Here is a 24,432-nt window from a genome sequence, read left to right as displayed (position 1 = left end):
TGCTTTTAGTGCATCCCTACCCAGAGCCTGTGTCAGACCCTCAGACCTATGCTGAAGCCCCAGGGCTGTGCCCCATCACTGCTGGTGTGATGGCAGGGGGTGCTGCCAGCAAGGTGGGGTGCACCTCCCAGGACCAAACGCCACGCAGTGCTGCGCACCCCCAACCCTCATCACAGACATGTTTTCCACCTCCTCTCAACGGTAGCAGAGGATGCCCAGGGCTGTGGGTATGGGGATGGCAATGGGAGCATTCTGCAGCCCCAGGTGGGTAAAGCATCTCTCCAGTAGAAAAGAAGGAAATAAGGCAGAAGAAGGACAGAGCAGAGTGCAGTGGGTACCCTGTGCCGAGCCAGGGCACCCCCAGCCTCACCTAGCAGGACCACACGGGGCTCCTCCCAGTCAGGTGTTCCCCATCCCCTCCCTGGTCCCAGTCCCCATCTCTGGTGTTACCAGGGCCAGTCTGCAGCAGGAATGGGGCTAGAACTCAGTCTGCATCCCCTCAATGTTCTCCGTCGTGCCCGCAGGCTCTGGGGGGCTGCATGCCACCGGGAGGGCCACCTCCTCACCCGTCTCCTTGTCACTGCGCTGGCAGGCGGTCCCAGCAGGCGGCAGTGGGACCTCGGCTCTGGGTGCAGGGGATGCTGGTGTGGCATGATGCACCTCATCTCCTGGTGGGGTTTCAGCTCTGGGTGCAGGTGATGCTGGCACACCATGGTGCACCTTATCGCTGGGTGGGACATCAGCTCCGGGTGCAGGCGATGCAGATGTGGCATGAGGCACCTTATCTCCAGATGGGATCTCAGCTCCAGATGTGACCTCAGCTCCAGATACAGGTGATGCAGGCGCATCATGGTGCAGCCCATCCTGTGACAGGACCTCAGCTCCAGTTGTGGGTGAAGCAGGCATGGCATGCTGCACCTCATCCCTTGCCGTGCTCTCAGCTTCAGGTGCAGGTGGTGCTGGTGGAGCATGGGGCACCCCATCCTCTGATGAAACCTTGGCTCCAGATGTGGGTGCTGCCGGTGCGGCACGCCGCACTCCATCCCCATCACCGGCCGGACCCTTCGTGGGGACATCACCTGGTGCAGCCCCCTCTGCCACCACCACCTCCTTGGTGGCACCGCTGTCCCGCATGCTGTGGGTACCGTTCGTCAGCCGCTCCTCTGTGAGCACCTCGGTGCTTTCCTTGGCCAGCGCCTCCCGGATCTCCGCCACCCCATCTGGGGACCCCGGTGGCACCCTGGGCTCTGGCGGCTCCGGCGAGCTGGGAGACATCAGCATCTCGGCACCCATCTCATAGGGCAGGGCCCCCTCGTCGTCCTGGATCACCGACACCACCTGCTTGGCCCTGCGGCGCTTGTCAGCAGCCGGCTCAGCCTCAGGCTGCCCGCCGTGCTCCTCGCCCCAGTCGATGGGGGTGCCCTCGCCCAGCAGGTGCAGGTTGGGATCGCTGTTGTGCATCACCATGCTGTCACGGTACAGGTTGTGCTTCCGCTGCACGGCTGCCTCCTTCACGGCTGGTGGCACAGAGGGAGATATCACATAGGGTGGCACCGGCACCCTGCGCCTGACGTGGGGTCACCCTTCCTCATATAGCACCCTGCACGGGGTCATCCATGGACCTCAGCTCCTTGCGTGGGGTCACTCCTTCCTTCTACAAGCCCCAGCATTCTGTGGATCTTCCTACTGTGGATTCCAGCACCCAGTTGGACCCCCTAAATGCTTCCTATGCTGCTAAGCCCTTGCATACATGAGGGGCCTCCCCACCCAGCTGGAAATCCCAGAGCCCCTTACCTTGCATGATGTCCTTCATCACAGACTGCAGCACGACCTCTTCATATGTGTTCTCCACCAGGATGAAGCTGGCAAAGTCCTCGAAGATGAGCTCCTGGAACTTGGCTAGCTCCTGCCAGAGGGGAGGGATTCAGAGTGGGATGCAGGAGCTCCCCATCCCCAGGGATGCTGAACCTCCACAGAGAGACCCTCCCATGAGCTTACCCCCTTGCAGGTGGGTGCCAGCTTCTTCAGCAGGAAGGGGATGGTGATCTGCAGCAGGGCCTCCCTGAAGAACTTCTTCCGCACCGTGCTGCTGTCGTAATCATATTTCTGTGGGGCAGGTGAGAGTGGCCATGGGTTGGCGCCCATGAGGGCTGCATGGTGGCACAGGCACAGACCGTACATTTGGGTTCCCAATCCATTTGCATGGGGCTGAATGGGTTCCCTTGTCCCTCGCATCCTCAGTAACCACTTTCTGCAGAAGGGTTTGGGTCATTCCAAACCCTGAGTGGCTTTCCCGTGGACCCACGCATGCCTTCACATGGGGCTGGGTCCTCCACCTCCTCCACCACTCACTTGCCCCAGATCTCAGCAAAAGGCATGAAAGTCTCAATAGCAAGAAGCACTTGCCAAAAAACTTTTGGCATACACTATGAGGGTCCCTGCTGTCCTCCTCATCCCAGAAGCCCCATGGCATAGGAACAGCCCCAGCCCTTACCTTAAGCACCCTCTCGAGGATGCGCTGGATGGACTTGCAGAGCTCATCCTTGCCCTGAAGCTTCCCCAGCTCCTGGTGGAGCAGCGTCTCAAAGGTGTACAAGGCATCATCCATTTGCTTTGACAAAAGCCAAGAGGTCAGTGGCAGTGGGGGACCAAAGGGGCTGGGCTGGACCTGTCCCCACACTCCAGCAACTCTGCCTTGGAGAGATAGGGGGATGAAGGTAGGGAATGCCTATCCTACCTGTCGCATGTGGATCTGGGCCCTCTGCTTGAAGACAGATGTGCTGGAGACATCGAAGCGCTGCTGGAGGCCCTCCAGCTTCAGCTGCTCCATCTTCTCGTAGCACGACTGCATCTTCACTGGGTGGAAGGCCAGGTGGGACAGCTTCTCCATGTACTGGGGACAGAGCTGAGCTCAGCAGGGCTGGGACGGGCCATCCCACACCTCTACAAGGGCTCCGTCCTCAGGTGTCTTCCCAGCTTATGGTTCCCCAGTTCTGTCCCTACCAGGTAAGGCAATGGGATTGGCCACATCACCTCCAGCCTCCACCCTGCCCGGCTCAGAGCTCACCTCCACCAGCTTCTCCAGGCCGCCCTCATTGACGATGTTCATGTTCATGTCCGTCACCTCCTTGAAGAAGACCTCCCGCACCTCGGCGAAGCCCTGGCTCGTCGGGGTCATCAGGGCCTCCAGGATGGAGGAGATGTAGGGCTGGACGTGGTTACGGACACAGATCTCCGCTTTGGGGAGGACGAAGGCTGGGCGGAGAGCAGCGGGGAGCATGGCAAGGCTGCTCTGCCCTTCCAGCTCCACCTAACCCCAGCCTGGGAGAGAGGATGCTCTATTCCTCAAATCCCTCCAGAAGTCTCTCAGACCCATGGGGCAACAGAAGGGGTTCTCGAAGGTGGCCCTCAGCCTGCATTGAACCCATTCCTGTCCCATTGCCTTGCTTTGGGCTCACTGCCCAACCTGTCCCCCATCTGTGCCCTCTCCCCACGGGGCTCTACCTCGGATCTTGCTGGCCAGGTGCTCCTTGGAGGTGATGATTTGGTCCATGTCAGTCCGGATGCTGCTCTCCATCTGGGGCCGCTCCAGCTCACACTTGGCCACCATGGCATCATATTGTGCCTTAGTCTGCTCGTAGACCATCCTATAGACAGCATCTGAGATCTGGGGAGGGAGAAGAGGGTGACAGGAGGTCCCTGATGGTCACAAGCCTGTAGGATGTCCACAAACTTAGGAAATGGGCAGGACCCATGAGCTCCATTAGACTGCTGGAGCCCACACTGCAGCCTGATGCTGTGACTTTGGGACCAGCAGGAGGCAGAGCAGTCTCTCCCCTCCCTCCCTCCTCCCAGTATTGCAGTATAACTCTGGGCTGTGCTGTGGAGACCGCAGCCACTGGAAAAAAAAAAAAAAAAAAAAAAGGAAAAAAAAAGCAAGATTTGAGCATTTTTAGGCTGCACATTATGAGCTTGGTGGCAACTATGAAGGCTGCAACAGGCGGTTCTGAAGAGTGCTCTGTCTTTCTGGCAAGGGCTGGGGCTGGATTTAGCCTGCGCTACCCTAAAAATGGCTCACTAAATATAGCTGGATGGGCTGTGCTCGTGGGCCGGGCTTCCTCCACTTGGCTTCCCCCATTCTCAGAAGCAGAGCGCTGGGCAGGGCTGGGCTGCAGCGGGGACAACAAAATCCTGGGCAGAGTGAAGCCACGGGGCAACACAGCCTATGAGATGGGACATGCCCCAAAATGGGAGCAGCCCAAGCAGGGGGGTCAGCACTGATGTCCCCACTTCCACCACCCTCACCTGGATCCAGGTCCGCTGGCGCTCCTGGGTTTTGCCCTTCAGCCGCGGGCCGATGGCGTTCCGCAGCTCCGGCAGCAGCTCCTCCATCACCAGGTTGCTCAGGATCTACAAAAGGAGGAGGCGATGGGGGGCCGTGCCCGACCCCACCCCGGCCCCACACAGCCCCTGGGCCAGCCCTCACCTGGGTCTGGTTGCCGCACAGCATGTCCCAGGTGCCGTACTGCTCCTTGGACTGGCGGTACATGCGGACGGCATCAGTGAAGGCTGGGGCTTCAACTTTGGAGTCCTCCGAGATCCCTGATGGGGAATGGATGAGTGAGCATTAGGATGGGAGGGTGGGTAGCGGTACAACCCCAGGCTGCATGTCACAGGGGCTCCCCGTGTCTGCAGGGCCACTGCACAGTGCCTGGGGGTAGGGGGGACCCTGTCCCTGATGCTGTCCCATACACAGGAAGGGTTGGGGAGCTCCCATAGGCAGACCCCCCTAAATGGGACACAGGGCAGGAGAGCGTCCAGGAGGAAAAGGGGAGGGCGGAAGAGCAGTCAAGAGAAAACAGCCCGGCAGAACCCAGGGCCTCACTGAGCACTAAATGGTGAGCCCAGCAGTTTGGTGAGCCTCGGTGGCACAAGAGGACTGGGGGCTCAGTGTGCCCCAGTGCTGCATGGCAACCTGTGTGTGTTCAGCAAGCCCTGAAGCATAGCAGGAGCAGGGCACAGCAAGACGGGGGCCCAGTATGTACCAGTGATAGATGGGGAACTGCTGACTCAGCAATCCCAGGTGCCACAGTCAGAGGAGTCATTGGTGTGCCCCAATAGTCTTTGAGGGCTCAGCAAGTCCCAGTGGGGCACAATGGCCCTGCACAGCCCCAGTGGCACAGCTGGAGCAGGGGCTGAGCAGGACTGGGCAAACTCTGCAAGCCCCACTGGTGCATGGAGTGAGTCCTAAGGACTCTGCAAGCCCCCAAGGTGCAGGGGGCTCTGGGCTGCCTGGGAGGGGCTGGAGGAAGAGGGGCCCTGAGGACACAGCACAGCCTGGGAGGAAGAGGAAAGTGGGGATGAGTCACGAGGAGGCACAGCGTGCTCCAGCCGGTTCTGCTACCCCTGGGATGTCAGCACTGTGATTCACCACAGCACGGGACCACGACACAAGGGGGGCATGGATGTCACCCTCAGCCCCTCCCCAAGGGTCTGGCTGCTGCTGCACAGCTCTCTTGGCAATGTTCCCCTGGTGATGGTGCCATATAGTGAGGTGTCAGGCACCAGGGAATGATGATGTCCCCAATGCAGCATGGGCAGAGGTCCCACAGGTGCAGAGGGCAGGGGGTGACCCAGCTGGACATGCTGTGTGAAGGGTCCCACAGCTCATCCCCAGTCCTTAGGGAACAGCTGGTGTTTCAAAACCAGGGACTTGTAAAAGGAGGTGAAAATTCCCACACTATTTACAGCTGGAGGCAGACAAGGGGCCTCCAATTTGGAAAGAAAAAAAAAAAAGTTGCTCAACAGCAACAAAAGATCTTTCATTGGATTTGAAACAGTATCTGAAACACAGCAAGAACAGCAGCGGGCAGAAATCTGGAGCTGGGAAGGGAAGGAACGTCTCATAAAGAAAAACAGCCTGCACAAATGGAGAAATCCACCCGAGCAGATCTGTTCCTGGGGCTGTGCCCATCTCTGCGCCACTGCAGAGGAGGAGAGGACCCAGCGCACAGCACAGATTATTGCCCAACTCCATTGCTCTGCCCCCTAAAAATGGGGCTGCGGGCAGCACCCAGGAGGGAAAGGCACACAGCAGAGCAAGCAGCACTGCTCTTTGCATTGCAGCAGGCTGCAGGGCCAGCACCTCCTCCCTGGGATGCTGTCTCACCCCAGGAGTGCCTGGGTATGCTTAGCAGGAAAATCATGTTCTCCTGACACGGTATCGGGGCTGTGGGAGGCTGGTCCTGTCCGCACACAGCCCAAGCCCCAAAGAGGGTGGGAGGAGGAGGGAGAGAGAGCAGGATGGCGGCTGCCTGCAGTTTGGATGACTTTAATTACTGAATATTTTCTGCCTTGGGGTGGTAAATAGTCATTAGGGCTCCCCATGCTGGCGTCCAGCTGGCTGCAGGCAGGCACTGCCATCACGCTGCTCAGGGGCACGGGATGGAGACCCCCGTGCCCACCCTCACTGCTGGCCTATTCCCACCTCTTCGTCCCCATATCTTCCCCTGTAGGTCAACAGAGAGCTCTGTGGGGCTCCCAGAACTCCACAATGCTCTCCCCACCGAGGTGCCCCCGCGCTCACCGCTGTTGCAGTGCCGCACGCAGTCCTGGAACACTGCTCCCCACTTCTCCTGCTCTTTGCCAGTCATCAGGCAGAAGTAATAGTGCCGGGCGTAGGGGTGCCAGAGGATGAGGGGGAAATCCGTGGGGCACTTCAGGATGGGGGTGTTCCCCGATTTGGGGGTGATGCCTGCGGGAGGAAGGACGTGCTGAAGGGCAGAGGAACAGGGACAAGGGATGCAGGGGCGGGGATGTCCGTCTGCTGGTCCCCATCTGCATCCCAGGGCTTACAAGGAGCAGAGCATCCCAATGGAGGCTCCACCTGGGGGAATATGGGGTTGTAACCCCACACCACAAAACCACCCCTTCCCAGCGGCTTGGGATGCTGGGCAGCATGGGGATGAGGGGGGACCCCCAGAATCCCACCCCCCCCCCACTCACCAGGCAGGCTGGTGTTCACCAGCTCCAGGTACTGCTCCACTGAGGTGAGCACCTTGTAACCAGCACTGTTGATCAGCACACGGGGCGGCAGCTCTCTCTCATAAGCCTGAGCAGAAAGAGCTGGTCAGGGCAGGGTGGTGATGTGGGACATAGGTATGGCATGGGAAGAGTACACGGCAGGTGGGTGAAAGGGTCTTTTCCTCCTCTAACAGGATGGATGGGAAAAGGAAGCTCATAGGGCAGCCTGGAAATACCAAGGGCCACCAGGAAACATTACATGGTCACAGGGCGTCCATCCTCGCAGGGAAGTCAGCCCCAAGGAGGATGGGGGGCAGAGGGAGGACATGGGCAGGATCATCCACAGGTGACAGCCCCATGCAAGGAGCCATCCTCACCAGTTTGTTCTCATACAGCACCAGCCCATAGTTGTGTGGGACCACGCAGAAGCGGTTCCTCCACTTCTTGTTCTCTTCGATGTACTGGAAGAGGTTGCCCGAGTAGATGACGTGGTCCTCCAGCGGGACCTGCAGGGAGGAGGTGTGCTGTGACATGGGAAGGGGCAACGGGGAGCACCCACCCACTGTCCCTCAAATGCAGGTGCCTAAATAGTGCCTCTGGGTGATGTTCTGCGGGGGTCCCACCTGCACAGCCCTAACAGAGCTCCAGGGGATGCTCACTCAGCAGTCACCATAGAGGTGGCCATCCTCTGTAGCCCAACTCCGGATGGTGCTGGAATGCCCCAGGCTGCCTGGATGGAGTAGGATGAGGCCATCCCACGTCTCGGGGCCGAGCAGCCTCTGCAGCCCCCACATGCTGTGCTGACACCAGCCAAGAATGCAACCCAGGAATTTTTATGACCCCAGGAATATAAACAAGAGCTGAGAGCACTCCTGACAGTGTGAGCAGCCGGCGACTGGCTCTCCATCCTCCGCCCACCGTGGCGGCCACTGCAGGCACCGCACTGTGCACCCAGCACGACCCTGATGATGGACATTTCTCCCCTCGTTGCCTTCCCCAAACACTGAACTCCTTCACCAAGCAGCACCCACTTTGGTTTTGAGGAGGACTGGGAGCATGCTGGCTCAGCAAGCAGATTGACAGCCGTGCAGCACAGCCCCACCATCCATCCAAAGCATTTCCCAAAGGAATAAAGGGACACCTAGATGGGGAGAAGCAGGGGGGTATTGAGCTGGGGGTGACAGCCCTAAGAGAGAGCGATGGGGACAGCAAAAGTCCAGCAGAGCCAAGGTGAGACCACTTCCCATCAGCATCGCTCAGGGGCAGCCCAAACAACAGGGCTCAGCCCATTGCAAGGACTTGACTTGCACTCCAGAGCCCCGAGCCTGCCTCACCCAGCAAACATCTGGGACATGCAGGAATGTGGCAAATTGCAAGGAGGGGCAGGGAGGCGGCTGGCAAGCGTGGAGGAGGATGCTCAGGGATGGACTCCTGGGGTGGATGAGAGCTTTGCAGCAGTCCTGCTCTGCCCCAGGGGCTGTCCCTGCATTGCTCCCACGTGCAGGTGTGCCTGCACCAGGTGCTGTTCCCATAGCTTGTCACCAAACCAGATGCCAACATGCACGCCTCTCTGCAGAGGCAGAGGGGACTTCTTGCAGGAAGAACATCCTACCTGGTCCTGCTTGGTCCTATTTGGTTCTGTTTAGTTGTACTTTGGTCCTGTTTGGTCCTATTAGGTCCTTCTTGGTCCTACTTGGTCCTGTTCGGTCCTACTTGGTCAGACTTGGTCCTGTTTAGTCCTATTTGGTCCTGTTTGGTCCTATTTGGTCCTACTTTGTGGCCCAGTGCTGCACCGTGCCCCTGACCTCATACTGCTGCCACTTCTCAGACATTTCTGGGCTTGCTTCAGGAGGCACCACCCGCTGAAGGCATCAGCCAAGCAACGATGACCTGATTATTTCCTCCCTGCGGACACCGGGCTCCCTGTTCCTGCTCAGGAACTCGTCCCTCCACACCTTTATTTTGTTTGACACACCCGGGCAGGCAGGGACATTGCAACACAGGACACACCGGGAGAGTCACTGCTCCAGTCCTCATGTGAGCTGCCCCTCTGCCACTGAACTGGACCCAGTGATCCCTGTGAGTCCCTTCCTCCTGCTCGAGGTATTCTGCGGTTCTGTGACTTTGCAAACGCCCATGGCTGTGTGCCCATCCTGCACACCCTGCCCTCCTGCGCCCAGTGCTCCGTCCCAAGGCTGCAATGATGCCCAGCTTCCTAACAGGGGCTTTGGGAATGTTTTCTGGCTACTTTATGTCACTTAAAGTAGGGTGATGGAAGCATTTCAGGCTGAGAGCTGCTCAGGAACGATTTCATCCCCTTTCTAGCGCTAGCGCATGGCTTGTACCCAGCAGCACAGCAAAGGCACTCCAGAACAACCCAGCCATGGCCTACAGCTGCAGCCTCACCCACAGATTTATAGGGCATGAGCAGTTCCCAAGAGCTCCATATCAGGAAGTAGTGCCTGCAGCCAGACCCACATCCACGCCATGCTGCTGGGTGTGCTCACTGCACTGAGCAGAGCAGAAAGCCTTCAGGGGACCCCCATGGGCTGCAGACCCCCTCCATCACCTTCTCCTTGGGACTCCTCTCCCAGCCCCATGGTGCCTCCATTCCTACGGGGCAGCCCAGTGCAGAGGGAGGAAAATGAATCTGAGCTCTTACCTTGCGGTGCAGCAGCTGTGCCTGCGGCCCCCCATTGCCTTCAATCTCATAGCGGACGCTGTTGAAGAGTGCTACCCCATACTGTTCCCTGTAGCAGCGGGAGAACTCCCCCAGCACCTTCCCAGTCTTCTCTGCAAAGGGAGAGCAGAGTTAGGATGCACCCCACGCTCCCTGCAGTCCCAACCTACAGCACTGGGTGCATTCTGGAGACGTGTCCCCAGTTCCATATCGCTGTGGGGCCTCCAGTACCTCTGTCCCCAGTGGGGAGCAGCCCCACAGGCTGAGCTCTGGCATCCCACAGCACAGATTTGGCCACATTTGCATTTTCACACCCGGCCAACACTTCCTCATGCCCAGAGGAGCAGGGTTCAGCATGGGACCGTCTCCGAGCCCGCTGCCCTCTGCCCTCCCCATCTAGCCCAGGCTTAGCAAAGTCTTACTACTATTATTATTATTATTTTTTGGCCTTTCACGTTAGTGCTGTGGATTCCTCTCCCAGGCAGGAAATTCCTGACATTAAGGCCATTCCGGCACCACGGCACTTCCTGTGCATTGTGCAGCCCTGCACCCGTCCCCACTGCAGACCCACAGGAAGGGCTGCGCCTTCACTGCCTCTCCAAGAGGCTGCAGATGGGGGCAGCCCCCCCAGCCCCATGCTCAGGACCTGCAAAACCCAATAAGGAATGTCACGTGGAAGGGCTGGAGACGCTCAGGGCCAAGCGTGCAGCAAGAGGAAAGACAACCCGAACGGCGCCCCCCACCCCACAAAGTGTAGACACCCACCGTGATGCTTAGAAAGCTCCTGCACCCCCTAAAGCCTGCCTGCCACCACACTCCCCCAGTCTGCCTGACTTCAGCACAATGGAATCTGGAGGTGCCAGAGGGACTCCCACGGCCTGAGTCACCAGGCGCTGGCACAGCACCCAAAAGCCAGCCCTGCGCCACCCGCACCGCTTGGCACCAGCGTGGCACGGTGCTGCACGAGCACCCTGCACCATGAGCACCCCATGGGTGCCCGGCCCCATGCAGCACCCTGCCCTACGTGCACCCTGCCAGAGCCCATCTGAGCCTCCTCCGCAACAAAGCCCGTTGCAAAGCATCAAACATTTTGGGGAGGGATTATTGCCAGCATAAGGATGGCTTTCCCAGAGTTCCCCTGAACGCACAGGGCCTCCAGATTGAATTCTGCTCAACTTTGCCCTGGATGTGTCACGGGGGAAGAGCTGAGGCTGCCAGCAACGAGCTGCTCTGTCTCCCCGGCGCTACGGAAGGATGCACCAAGGATGCACCGTGCACCACCTCCGACAGCAAGGAGCCGGCTTGGGCAAGGAGAGAAAATCCTCACCCAACTTTTGGCCTTTCCTCCTGGCACCAGCCCGGTGTGCAGCCATACTGTGCCCATGTTCATGAGGCAGTTCTGCAGTGCATGGCTGCAGAACGGCATTATTTTGGCTGCAGCTCCGGGCGGCGACGTTGACAGCTGAGATTTAGAGGGACGTTTTGAGGTTTCATTTCCTTTCAGTTCATGGGAAAAAAAGCGTCCCTGCTCCCCCGGCTGTCCAGACGGCTTAGTCACTCATTCTTCTCCGATTAACAGCGGGGCCAATTAAGAGGTCTTAAGCAAATGGGAAAGCAAAAGTCAATTACTTGCAGATAGTGAAACAAAAGGCTCTCAGTGAAGCCGCCAACAGCGCTGCATCATCCCCAGATGGGGTGCACTGGGGGGCCCAGAGGGTGCTGGAGTCTATGGCACACAGCCCCTGCCCCAACGGGGATCCTCTAGGCCTTCAGCAGAGGGTCCAGCACTGCTTTGCCCCTGGGTCTCCTCCTAAGGGCTGAGCTCAAGGGGATGTGTTGGTAGGCGTGAAAGCACTCAGTGATGCACAGCTGTGAGACAGAAGGTGCCATGAGGCCAGGCACGATGCTGGGTGCCCCATGGCAGCGCATGCATGGAGCTCAGCTCTGCCCTTTCTGCTTTCTGCCAGGGCTCGTTTCGGTGAAACCAGCCCTGCCAAACACTTAGACTGGTCATGATGGGACTGCTGCCAGCCTGGGGCAGGGGCACAATGTTTGGGGCAGCCCCACAATGCTGGCACTCCTAGGAGTGTGTGCAGCTCCTGCCTCGTTCACATGGGGTTCACAGTTCGGCCACAGTGCAGTGTGCACTGCATCCCAGAGCTCAACGCATGGACCGACCCCAAGAGAGCTGCCTGCTACCATCACCAGCACAACTCCACCATACCCTCCCTTCCAGAGCTTCACATTTGCCCTCTGAGTTTTGTTTCTTTCCGTGCAGCAACACCTGCAGCACGCAGCACCCTGTGCAGCACTGTAGGCACTCTCCCTCCTCACCCCAAGCAAAAGGGATGGAAGGGGAAGGGCTGAGTGCTGTGCCAGCCCCGTGCTCGAAGCACCAGTGCGTGGCCAGAGCCCGTGTGCCTCATTCCCTTGGAAATCATGTGAAAATGAGAGTGACACCATAAATAGCCGTGGCTGCAGAGTCAGCGGGGCCAGCAGTGGGGAGGTCAGATCTGACTGCAGCAACAGCAGGATGGCAGCAGGGACAGGGTGAGGACAGGGCCACCAGGCTGGTCCTTGCCCCACAGCCAGCTGAGCACAGCTTCCCTCTGCCAGGTGTGGGGCATGCAGTGGGGTTGCTCCAGGTTTACTCAGCTCCCATTCCTGGGAGCAATGGGGAGGGAGCAGTGTGCTGTGCCTGAGCCCCAGAGATCTGTAGGGTCCCCCAGCAGTCCCAAATGCACGCAGCCATTCCCCCCACACATATGGGCTGACACATCCGAGCAGGAACGCTGCCCCAACCTCTCCCTCAGCCCACATCCCGTTTCGTAAGCCCGTAGCCCTGCACCCCGTGCCAGATGCATCCTCCAAGGATCACGTCCTGCCCCCCTCCCAGTCCCACTACTGAACCACATCGGGGGTTGCCCTGGAAATCCCAACCCCTCCCCTTCCACCCTCCCCTTCCCCCCGGCTTTGCTTTGCACAAGGAAGAAAGCGGAGCAGGGGGCACCCAAGCAAAGCCTCATTGAAGGGCAGGAATTTTCCTCCCGGCGCAGGGTAAAAAAAGAAATAATAATTAAAAAATAAAGGATAAAAAGGCTCATTGAGTCAGCCCCGAGCTGGCGGAGCCCGCAGTGTCTGAGTCAGCAGCAGGCTGAGGAAAGCCCCAGCACTGTGCCACCGCCTGTGTGTCCCTGCACTGTCCCCATGGTGGTCAATGACCAGTAAGTGGGGAGAGGGATGCATCCCCACCCATCCAGTGTGCTCCTCTGGGAGGAGAAGAATGGGTGGAAGCTGCTTTCCTCCTGGGCTCCCTTGCTGGGCATCTGTTCCCTGGCAGCCCCCACTCTGTCCCCATTGCACCCTCACGCTTCCCTGCCTGCATGTCACTGCTCTGAGGCCTCCAAGGGACAGCAGGCATTCCTGCTCAGGTCCCCTAGCCCTGTGCCACCAGTCCTCCATCACTGCCTGGTCCAAGCCCACCTGACATGCTTGCATGCCCCAAATCCCAGTGCTGTGTGGGCATCCTCATGCACGGCATGATAGGGATGGGGGGCATAAACAGAGATGGGGTGCCCAGCACAGCACAGATGGGGTGCACGGTGTGTTGGATCTTAACCCAGCAGCACCCTGTGAGCCCTGAACAACTGCTGCTGCTGCTGAGCTTGGCGGTGGGCTGAGGACAGCCTGTGGACATTGAGTCCCACTGCCATGGGGCACTGCACTGCTCTGATGGAGCTGGGCATGGGGCAGCATGGGCTGGTGGCTAAAATGAGCTCTGAAGAGATGGGCCAGGTGTGCCAGCAGCAGCACAAGGGCACCTCGCTGCCCTGCTGCAATAATCCAGCACTGGGATTCAGGCTAATCCTCAACCTGCAAGTCAGAGCTTTGGGAATTCCAATCTCAATCTCCATCCAGAAAACACAAACTAGTGCTCATACACCTGACACAGCCCCAGCCCAGCACCCCCTGCTCAGCTCCATGCCTGTGCCCACATCCCTGGGGCACCCAGCCAGCCTGAACCACCGCTCCCCCCCCCCCCCCACCCCGGTCGCCCCACTCTGCCCCACAGCATTATCAGGATTTAGATTAAGTTTATCCGGAGCTGCAGGGGAACAAACAGAGGGCGGAGGCAGCTGGCAGGGCCTGCCCCAGCTCTTTGTTCCTTCTATCAATGGGCTGCACCCGGCAGCACTAGTCTGATAACCCTGGGAAGATGGCATCATCAGCCCTCAAACCGTCCAGGGAGTTTGGGGTTAAATCATACCTTCAAGGAAGGAAAAAAAAAAAAAAGAAAGAAAGAAAGAAAAAGAAGAAAGAGAGGACAAAAATGAAAGAGAGACCAATCAACCCAGGTGGTGGAAGTGGGACAGAAGTGCTATTGTGTCCCCAGGAGTGACCTCAGCCCTATGACCTCAGCCTGGACTCACTGCTCTGAAGACTGAGAGGGACGGCGCAGGGAAACCAAGCAGAAACCAGCAGGGCTCAGCAGGGAGCTGGTTTGGGCTCTGCCAACAGATGAGAGTCAGAGGTCACCCAACAGCCACCCCGACGGGTTACAGTGCATGGGGACACTGGATGGCATCTCTTCAGCCCTCTGTCCCCACGGTGTCCCCATGGGGAGGTGCCCCCTCCCAGAGCTGCTCCCAGCGGGTGGTTTCCCAGCAGCGCTCTCAGCCCAAAGCAAATAAACCTGTGCACTGCAGAGAGGGAGGAGCTCACGAAATCCACGGGGGAGAAAGCAAAACAGCAAGCAAAGCACGGCCCTGTGGCCTGGGAACTGCCGGGGTGGGTGGCTGCCTGCCTCCTGCTGCTGCACCAGGGACTGCGTGCGCTGGAGCCGCATGGAAGGAATGTGCATCTGAATATCAAACAGCATTCAGGGCCTCTGCAGGGCTGGGGAAGCATCACTGAATCCAACCCCAGCTCTGCACAGCACAGCCAAACCCCAACCCTACAGCTGAGAGCGATTGTCCCATTGCTCCCTGAGCTCCAGCAGCTCCAGTCTGCGCCCACTGCCCTCGGCTGAGTCACAGCTGTGCCACCCTGCGGTCACCCACGCGGTGTCTGGTGGCACTTGGGAGCCGTGTGTCAGCTCCGTGGGGCCGAGTGGGTCCTGGGGTCTGCAGGGCTCCTGTGCCTCTTGTACAGACAGCAGGAAGAGGATGGTTCCAGGGGTTACACATGCAGGTGGCCCCTCTTGCCCACCCTCCCTCCCTCCCAGCCCCAAGGAGAAGAGCTAGAGCTGGCACACTCCCAGTGCCAGCGGGAAACCCAATCCAGCACCGGGGGAGGAGACCAAACAAAGACTTTTATGTACGTCAAAGGAAAAGGGAAAAAAAAAAGAGGTATTTGAACAAAACAGCCCTGAGCTTGTTCTTGGCTCTGCCCCTGCTGCTGGAGGGTTTCCTGTTCCCTGATGGGGACACCCCACGCTGGGGCTGGAGCACCCACATAGCTGAGCACCCATGGGAGATCCCAGCTACGGGGCACAGGGATGGGCACCACACTCTGCCACCGTGCACTGAGTGCTGCCGCCCTCTCCCTTTACAAAGGGGGAAAAGGTGGAGCTTTGCTCCTTCCTCCTGCTCCGTCCTTGAGGAGCTCTGCAGGAAATACACTCTGGCTTTTCCTCCCGTTGGCTTTTCCCATGGGGCAGCACAAGGACATCCAGGTGCGGGGTGAGCTGGGCAGTGAGGTTCCCCCCACACCGGGATCCTACAGCTGGGGACCGGCCAGGTCCTGGGATGCTATAGGGAATGGGACTGGGAGGGGATCCTTTTGCAGAGCCATGGCTGGGACCTCTGCAGCCATATGGGGACAGGAGGAAGGCAGAGGCTTGGAAAGTGCTTCGCTTGCCTGGGCAATGCAATAGGAACCAGGGGTGGCTGATTGCAGTGCTCAGAGGCTGATCTGAACACCCAAGGGGAGCTCTGAGCTGTGATCTGGGCTCAGCTCCCCCTGTTTCGGGGCAACAGGGCTCCCAGCACCGGCCTGCATGGGAGGGGACCCACTGGGCTCCCCTGTGCTCTGACACGTTGGCTCCAAGCACATCCCATGCTCCAACACGATGGCTGCAGGTAAGCCCCAGCGTGCCAGAACCAGCCGATCCCCACTGGTGCACAGCCCTGGCATGCAAGGGAGTTATTTATTGAGTGATGAAAGGAGACACACATTTTGGGATGAGAAACCTCCCGACCTCCCTGGATCTATGGGGAGCTCAGCACCCAACCTGCAGAGCTGACGCATCCTGGAGCTGTGATTGCTGCTGGCTGCTCAGCCCCAGCACCCTGGCATAGTGCTGGCTGGAGATGTTCCTTAGCCATTGGAAAGGACCAAGGGTGGTGCTCAAGCAACCCAACGCTGGGGAACCCAGCTGCTCCCTGCCAGCCCTCAGAGCTGCCGAGGCATCAAGGTCCTCTTGCAGCCCATCAGATCACGCAGGAGACCCTGTGACATCCCTTCCTGTTGGCATGCTGCTCCCTTCACCCTCGTGTCCCCAGTGCCACAGTGCCTGTGCTGGGCACACTGGAACAAAAAGAGTGGATTGACGCCTGCTGCAGCCCGTGAGCAGGGTGGGTGCATGTCCCCAGCCAGAGAGTGGAGGAAGAGGAGGAGGAAGGCAGCCAGAGGATGCTGACAAACAAGTGTGGGTAATTCAGGCTGGGATGACGGAGAGCAGTTGGAAGTCCTTCCCATCACCACAGCCCCCCATCGTTGTGGTCCCAGAGAAAAAGACTGAAGCTGCCAAAAACTCATCCCACTGCAACCACAGCCCTGCTGCCACTGCTGCTCCCTGCACAGCTGCACCCGAAGCAGAAGGACCCCCAGAGTCCTCCCGTGCTCCCAGCAGCAGGGATGGATCTGGTCCCAGCTCTCACAACCCTCCCCACTGCTTGCCGCACGCCTACCCTGCACATCCCCAGTGCAACAGGGCTGCAGGAGCACAGCAAAGCAGTGGGGTTCCCAGAGCCTCCGTTCCTGCAGCAGGGCTCACACCCCACTGCCCCCTCCCAGCTCTGGGTGCCGGCACAGCAAGCAGCAAACAAGCCGTGCCAGCAGGAAAGCCCTGCGTTTCCCCCGCCAATTGCTTTGCATGCCTGACAGCAAGTCGTGCCTTGCCTGCCTGCCTGCCTGCCTGCCCGCCGCCCCTCCCAGCCCGCAGCCCTTCCACCCAGGGCCCAGCCCAGCCCAAAGGTTCACGGTGCAGGCAGCAGGCAGGCTGCAACCCTCCCAGGGAGGTCTCACTGCAGGTGTCTGCCCACCCCCAAACCTCAGAGCCATAGTGCACAGACCCACAGCAAGTCACCCGCAGCCCCCAGACCCCCAAGCACGGGCTGAATCCCACAGCGCAACACCCCGGTGCTGCTACTTGACTGGCAGACACCCCATGTCTGGCCCTGCAGAGAGGTTCCCAGTGGGATCCCCTGGCTGTGCTCTTCGGAATTGAGAGAGGGACACGTTTTGGTGCCATGGGACATGCTTTGGGGTACGGCGCACCGGGAAGCCCTAATCCCACAGTCCCAAAGCCGTGCAATGCACACCGCAGCTCATTGCAGGCTCAGCTTCAAAGCTCGCAAACCTGCTGGCGTCCTGCTGCTCCACATACCACGTAAGCATTCCTGCGAGCCGGCCGCAGGGCCTGGCAGGCGGGGTGAGCTCTGTTCCCCACTTCGGGGCCATCACACAGTGAAATGTAGGCACAGAAAGGGAGAGCCGCGTCCCTGCTGCTGCCTGGCACTGCATGGGGGGACCCTGCAGTCACACTGCTGCGTGGGGTGCAGCACGTGGGGTGCTCTGTGGGGGGAGAGGTTTGGGAGCAAAGGGGCCGGAGGTTGAGCCGTGGTGATGGAAGTGAGCCCTTGCTGGATTACAGCAGGGGCAGTGCTGGGGGATGGGAGGGTGACCCTGTTTTGGGGGGTCACACACAGCCCTGCAGGCAGCCCCACACAAAACCACGCTTGTCGGGGCTCCGGCATCCTCCATCAGCCACTGCACAGCTGTAGGGTTTCTCAATGACCCCATTGTCACCCTCCTCCTCCCGGCCGCCCCAAAGCCCCTGAGAAACCCCCTGACCACAACAGGGAGCAGAAAGTTCCTCTGGAGGCCTCCCCACAGCGCCGGTAGGAAGGAGAAAAGTTTCTTTCGGGATCCCAACCATCAGCAAAACCCCTTTTACAACCGGGCTGCCAGCATCTCGTCCTCCCCACCGAGCGGGGGCCAACACAAACACCGCGCACAACTGCGCCTTTCAGCCGGGAGGAGGGAGAGCCCCCAACCCGCACACCCACCCCAAAGGGCCGGGGAGAGGCAGAACGCAGGGGTAGCTCGGATGGGAGGAGGGGGGGGGGGTGGGGGGAGGCAGGGTAAAACAGTAGATAAATAAATCAGAGGAAGAATAAATGATACGAAATGAGCAGGAGTGAAAAGTTTGAAAGTCGGAGAAAAGTTTTGGGGAGGGGGTGAGGAGGGCTGAAGGTGGCAACACCGCGGGGTCCCCCCACCCCTCCCTCCCCTACCCCCTGCCTTTCCCTCCTCGAGTTTCGGGCTCTCACCTGCGATGTGCTGCCGGCGGCTCTCGTCCAGGTGAGAGGAGAGCACATCGCCCATGGCGCCGGGCCGGGGGGGGGTGGGGTGGGGTGGGGGGGTTCAGCGGGGAAAAGCGCGGTGCTCAGGAGGAGCGCAGCCCCATGGTGCGGTCCCGCTTCTGACGGCCGCGGCGCTGCGGAGCCGCCCCCGAACACTCCCTCTGCTCCGCTCCGCGCCCGGCCGCGCCCGCCGCCCCCAACCCCCCCCCCCCCCCCCAACACTCCGCCTTCGTGTGCGATGGGATGGGATGGGCTGGAGGAGGGTTAAGGAAGGTTGAGAAGGGAGGATCGGGGAGGGAGAAGAGGGGGGGGGCACCACTTCGGTTTTAATCCCCAAACAGCACCTCCGTGCCCCCCACCTTCCCCCTCCCCCCCCTCGCCCGCTCCTCCCTCCCCTCCCCAGCGCTGCTGGCTCTGGGCCAACTCCTGCGGCTCCTGGCGCCAGGCAAACCAGCTCTGTTGGCAGCGGCCTCCGCTCTGACATTGCTTCAGAGGGCGATTGCAACACGCGCTCTACCTGCGCGCCCACACCCAGCTCGGCGTGGAAGTGCTCTCGGTGCAAAGTGTTGGGGGGGGGGTTGGTGTGTGCAGAGCTTGGGGAGAGCCTCCGTGCAGAGCACGCACGGCTCCAAAACGCTTTGCAGCCGCGGGTGCGAGACCAGGAAGGTGCCAGCAGCACCCAGACCTGGGGAAACATCAAACTGGGGCGTCTGGGATGGGTTACGCTCCACCAGCCAAGCAAAACGCCACCGCACACCTCAATGGAGCTGGGCAGTGCTGTGCCCCAGGTCCACGCTGCCGTACACCGCAAAGGGAACCAAGCAGTCGGAGGAAGCGGTGCGGAGCTCCTCCTTCCAACGCCGCTGCGCTGCCTCTCGTTCCCGGAGCAGGAGGCGGAAGCAGCCGTGCGGGATCCCCGCTGCAGGACGCGGCCGTGGGAAGGTTTGCGTGGACCTCACGGCTCTGGGTGCAGCCAGCGGGCAGCCGAGCCGTGGGGAGGAATAGGAGGAAGGCAAGGCGTAGCGCTCCGGCTGTTCCCTGCCTGTTTAACCACGAGGAGCGGGAGGAGAGGAGGTGGCTGTGCACCGTGCATCCTGTTTACCCGGCTCGAAATAGCAGCTCTGGGCCGACCACGGGCTGTGCAGGACGGGAGGATGCTCATGGCCATGGCACCAGCATAGTCCCAAAAAGCTGCTTGCGTTGGCGGCCGGGAGAACAGAGCCTTGCCTCTTTCCCTTTGAAATGCCCCATAAGGGCGCTTTACCCTCACCAACATGCTTGCTTTCAGCTGGTTTCATTGGCCATAATGTTGAAATCCCATGAGAAACACAGCGAGCAATACATGTAACTGCAGCAGAGCACATGGCGTCCTGCCCAATAGACCAAAAAGTGGTATGAAGCACTGCGAAGTGAGAGATCAATGCAGGTAACCACTCCAGCACTGCACACTGGGCCCTTACCTGTCTCCTTCACCTGCTGACGTGGTTCTTAAATAGGAAAAAGCTCTTGAATTGAAAGGTGGGAATAGAAAATAGTGATACTGTTGACTTGCAGACAGGAAGGCTGTGTTTGCTGCCTGCAGAAATAGAGCGTCGACGGAGCCTGGAGGCCTCAGCTCAGACACAGAGGGCATTTCTGTGTTCCAACAGCCACTCGACAACAAGCCCAGCCCTATAACCCCATAGGGGACAGCAGTAGCAGGGACACACTCTGCTGCAGAGCCTTTGGGGCTGAAATGAAGGAACTTCAGCTGGAAGCCTTTTGTCATCGCAGGAAGCGTCTGGAGGCTCAAAGCTCGGCAGCGGCATCACTTGAAGCCCTGCTCAGAGCTTTCCTGTCTGCAGAGGAAATCATCCCTGCACGCATTTCTGGTCCGGGCTTCCTCTGCTCCCGTGGTCCCATTGGTGCCTGAGAAGGAAGGGATGGAGAGAGCTGCCTGGGGAGCACTGGGAGCACCCAAGCGCCGAGCTCCAGCCTATGGTGGCTGGGTGAGATGTGCAGACACGGCCCTGATGCCCACGCAGCCTGCCCCCAACTTGTTCCCAATGTGTCCCCAGCGTATCTTATTCCTATCCCCAACCTATTCCCAGCCTGTCCCCCACATGTCCCCAGGACACACATCCTGTCCCCATTGAGCTCCAGGGGATGGTGTTTACGTCCAGCCCCACTGTGTGCCAGGGAAGCCCCAGGCTCTGTTGGGCACTTTCGGGGTGGCCGCCCTGGAGGAGCCGAGGGATGGATGATGCACATAACCCCCAGTCCCATGTGTACTCCCCCCCCCCTTTCCTTCCACTTAGAGTCATTTTTAAAAATGGCACCGTGATAGAGCCCAATCATTGCAGCTAATTACATCTCACTAAACAGATGTAAATAATGCTTATCTGTCTGGAGCTGCCTAAATTATCAGTTGGACAGGCTGGCTTGGGAATGAAGGATTTCTCTCTGAGTGCAGCCTGGGAGATGAATACACTCTGGTGCCAGGCAGCTGCTGGGACCACACAGTCACCACCAGCATCTGAGAGAGAGTCCCTGAGCCAGCACAGCCCTCAGCACATGGGTGACATCTGCTCAGTGTGACACCCAGCTCAGCACTGTGGGGACAAACCCCTCTGTGCCCTCCCCTTGTAGCCTGTAGCCTGCAGGACTGACATTGCAAACCACGTGCTGAGTTATTGCAGTCATTACACGCAGGGTGAGGTTGTCAGTGAAGCAAAGATTGATTTCCCGTTCTCAGACGTGAGAAGCAAGCTCTGTGTTTTTTCCTTTTCCTCCCAGGCTGTGCTGTGGGGGCTGTTCACTCCTCGCTGCACAGCAACTGGCCTTGGTGCGATAATTAACAGCCATGTAATTGCTGCAATACAACTTCTCTGTGTTGATAAGGCCGCAGGGAGCTCTGCCCAGCTGTGTCCCTGGCTATGGGGACATGTCCCGTGGGCTGGGGCACCCCGCATCCCTCTGGCCTCAGCAGGATTTATTGGGCTGGAGCAGCACTCTGAGATAACACCGTGATTACAGTGTGCTGAATCAGGGCTGCTGCGCCTCCGGCTTGCGCTGACTCAGGGCTGGATCCTGGGCAGGACTGAGCCCCCCCTCACCCCCAACCCCCAGCTCAGAGCCCTCTGTGACAGCATGCTGCTTGAGCTGGACATGGGAGCTGGGAACAGGGCTTGGGGCAAAGGATGTAGGATGTGGAGATGGGTACCGGTGTGGCACCAACATGGTGTGGGTTGTGGGAGTGGGCACCACAATGGCTGTGGGTTCAGGGCATGGGGCATGGACACAGGGCATTGGACAGAACGTGGGGGCAGGGTATGGGGATAGAGCATGGAGACAGAATGCAGGGCATGGTCACAGGGCATGAGGACTAGGCATGGGGACAGAGCATGGGACATGGGCACAGGGCAGGGGCATGGGCATAGGGCATGGGGGTAGGGCATGGGGGTAGGGTATGGGGACCAGGGCATGGGGCATGGGCACAACACATGGGGACAGGGCATGGGACATGAACATGGGACATGGGGACAGGAAATGGACACAGTACATGAATTCAGGGCATGGGACACGGTCATGAGCACCAGCACTAGGCATCGGCACAGGGCATGGGACAAGGGCACAAGCATGGGGCATGGGCATCTGCATAGCACAGGGCATGGGCACAGGGACATGGAGCTGGGCACGGAGTGTAGGCATGGGCATCGGTGTGGTGATGGGTACGGGGCATGGGAGTAGGGCATGGATGTAGAGCACGGGACTTGGGCACGGATACTGGCAGGGGGCATGGGCACCACCATGGTCGAGGGTATGGGGCATGGGGATGGGAGTAGGGCACCCCCGCAGAGCATGGGACGTTGGCACAGGCCGTGATGGTGGCACAATATCCAGCTCCAAGCGTGCTGAATGCAAGCCCGGGTCCTGTAAAACATACAGGCAAGCTCCAACGGTGCAGAGGGCAGCGCAGGAGCTGCGGGGTGCCCTGGGGCTGGGGCTGGTGCGGGGCACTGGTGGTTATGCGGATCACTGATCCCCTCTGCTGGTCGGCACTGGGATAACTGGTCACCGGCAACCGGGCTTGGCAGGGGCTGGGGTCGGGCCGCTGCAGCCCGCGGGGGGGGGGGGGGGGGGGGGGGGGGGCGCCCGGGGGGCGCGGGGGGGGGGGCGGCCCCCCCCCCCCCCCCGATGCAGCCTGCGTGACACGGCGTGTGCGTTGGCACCAACACGAGCACGGGCACGGCGTGGGGACACGAGGTGTGGGCAGCATCATGGGCATGGGAGGTGGCACTTGGGTTATGGTGTGGGAAACAATCCTTGCTAGGTGTCCCGAGGGCACTGGGGCTGCGGTCACGCAGGGACTTGGCACCTCACCTCACTCCATCACCTCCCACTGGAGATCCTTTGGCAGCCCACAGCCTCGCCCTGTGCAGCTGGTGGGGGATGGCAGCAGGAAGATGCGGGGGCATGGGGAGATGCTCACGCTCCCCATAGGTGCTCTGTGGGTACACACAGTGCCCAGATACGTGTGGGGGACCACAAAGCCACCAGGAATGGTGGGTAGCAGCCCTACAGTGCTGCTCGAAGCCATCCTGCAGGAAACTCAGTGTCAGCTCTCATCCCGACTTCGTGATCCTGACAGTGACCTCTGCTCTCAGCTCTGTGCCCTCACCCCGGATTTTAGGCAGAGTTTCATAGGTGACGCTGCCATACCCAATACGTAGGACTGGGACTGTGTGGCTGTGGGCTCCATGCATCTGTCTTAGGCTCCATCCAGCCCCAAAGCCCCAGATCCAGCACCTCCTGGATGTCAGGAGCGTGGTGATGCTGGATGCGGCACCCAGAGCCTCCTTCCCCTCCTTGCACCCATCATCTGCAGGATGCCCCCCAGCCCTCACCACCCCATCCAACCCTTTGCACAGGAGAGGAGGGTCCCTAAAGGCAGGGCTCCTGCCCTGTGCTGTTTCTGCCTTCAGACAGATGATGCTTGGCCTGACGGGGAGATCGACAGCGAGAAGGGAAAGCCATATAAATACCTCGCTCGTAAATAGCAGTCTGGTATTTATAGCGGATGGTTGGCAGCGAGTCCGGTGGTTCTGACAAACCAAACTCCAGCTTATTTTTAACAAAGTGTGGAAGAGAGTGGGTCTGGAAGTGGAGGATGGATGCAGACGCCTGACTGGCCCAGGTCTGCTGCTCACCTGCGGGGCTGCATCCTCCTCTCACTGCTGTCCTGCATCCTGCCCTGCAGTGACAGGAGGGAAGCATCTTTGCAGCCCAGCTTCTTCTATCTAACAGCCCCTTCTGAGCCATATTTGCTGCAAACACGGTGAGAACCTGAAGCAATGTCTGCTCCTCAGCCCACGGCGTAGCCCTAGGCTGATGGAGAGCAGAAATAAGGCCACAGGTGGATGTGTGGGCATGCAGCAAACAGCTGGCAGTGTGTCCTGTGGACTCTCTGTCTCCATGCAGCCTCCGTGCTCTGCATCACAGCTCTGCAGGTGCATTCTCCCTGGCACTACCATAGGTACCAGGCATGGGATGTGAGCTCCAGAACAGAAATGGAGCATGGGATGTGGGAAATGGGAACCTTCATGTGCGTGGGGCATGAGACATGAGCTCTGGAATGGGGCATGGGACATTGAGTGTGGGCATGGGCTCCAGAATGTGTGTAGGGCATGGGACACTGGGCATGGGGACTGGCAGGAGGCATATGGCATGGATCATGAGGTATGGGCCCTGTCATGAATGTGGGGTGGTGAACCATCTGGGCATGGAACACAGGACGTGGGACACAGCACCATTGTGGGTATGGGACATGGGGCATGGGCACTGTCATAGGCATAGGGTATGGGGCATGGGCACCATCATGGGTGTGGGGAACATGGTATGGGACATGGGGCATGGGCACCATCACAGGTATGGGATGTGGGACGTGGGCAGTGGCACCAACATGATGTGGAGCGTGGGAATGGGTACCACCATGGTCATGGGCACAGGGCGGGGGGATGGGAACCCTGCATCCCCCCCAACATCAAAATGCCCCTTAGCAGCACGGATGAGCACACAGCTCTTGCTCATTGCCCATCACGTGTGGGTGGCCGCAGGAGAAACACCAGTGTCTGCATCCCCTGCAGCGCCGGGGGCGGGGGG

At 59.6% G+C, this 24,432-nt stretch overlaps 1 protein-coding gene across 1 annotated transcript; it reads right to left on the bottom strand.

The window, feature by feature from the left end:
* Positions 1-303: 303 nt before the first annotated feature.
* NIBAN2 (niban apoptosis regulator 2) lies at positions 304-18,358 on the bottom strand. The gene is made up of 14 exons (XM_042879060.1): positions 18,259-18,358; positions 9,686-9,816; positions 7,401-7,529; positions 7,006-7,111; positions 6,587-6,754; positions 4,487-4,602; positions 4,306-4,410; positions 3,505-3,667; positions 3,068-3,255; positions 2,738-2,893; positions 2,495-2,611; positions 1,999-2,106; positions 1,795-1,906; positions 304-1,517 (listed from the first exon to the last, which is right to left on the bottom strand). The coding sequence occupies exons 1-14, from the start codon at positions 18,311-18,313 to the stop codon at positions 478-480; spliced, it is 2,694 nt and encodes an 897-aa protein (XP_042734994.1). The 5' UTR covers positions 18,314-18,358; the 3' UTR covers positions 304-477.
* Positions 18,359-24,432: the final 6,074 nt, after the last annotated feature.

This window comes from Lagopus leucura, unplaced genomic scaffold (genome assembly GCF_019238085.1).
Source record: "Lagopus leucura isolate 7727_CA_CO unplaced genomic scaffold, USGS_WTPT01 Super-Scaffold_100022, whole genome shotgun sequence".
Lineage (NCBI taxonomy): Eukaryota > Metazoa > Chordata > Aves > Galliformes > Phasianidae > Lagopus > Lagopus leucura.
Note: the sequence above shows the minus strand (reverse complement) of the source record. Positions and strands in the feature narration are given on the sequence as shown.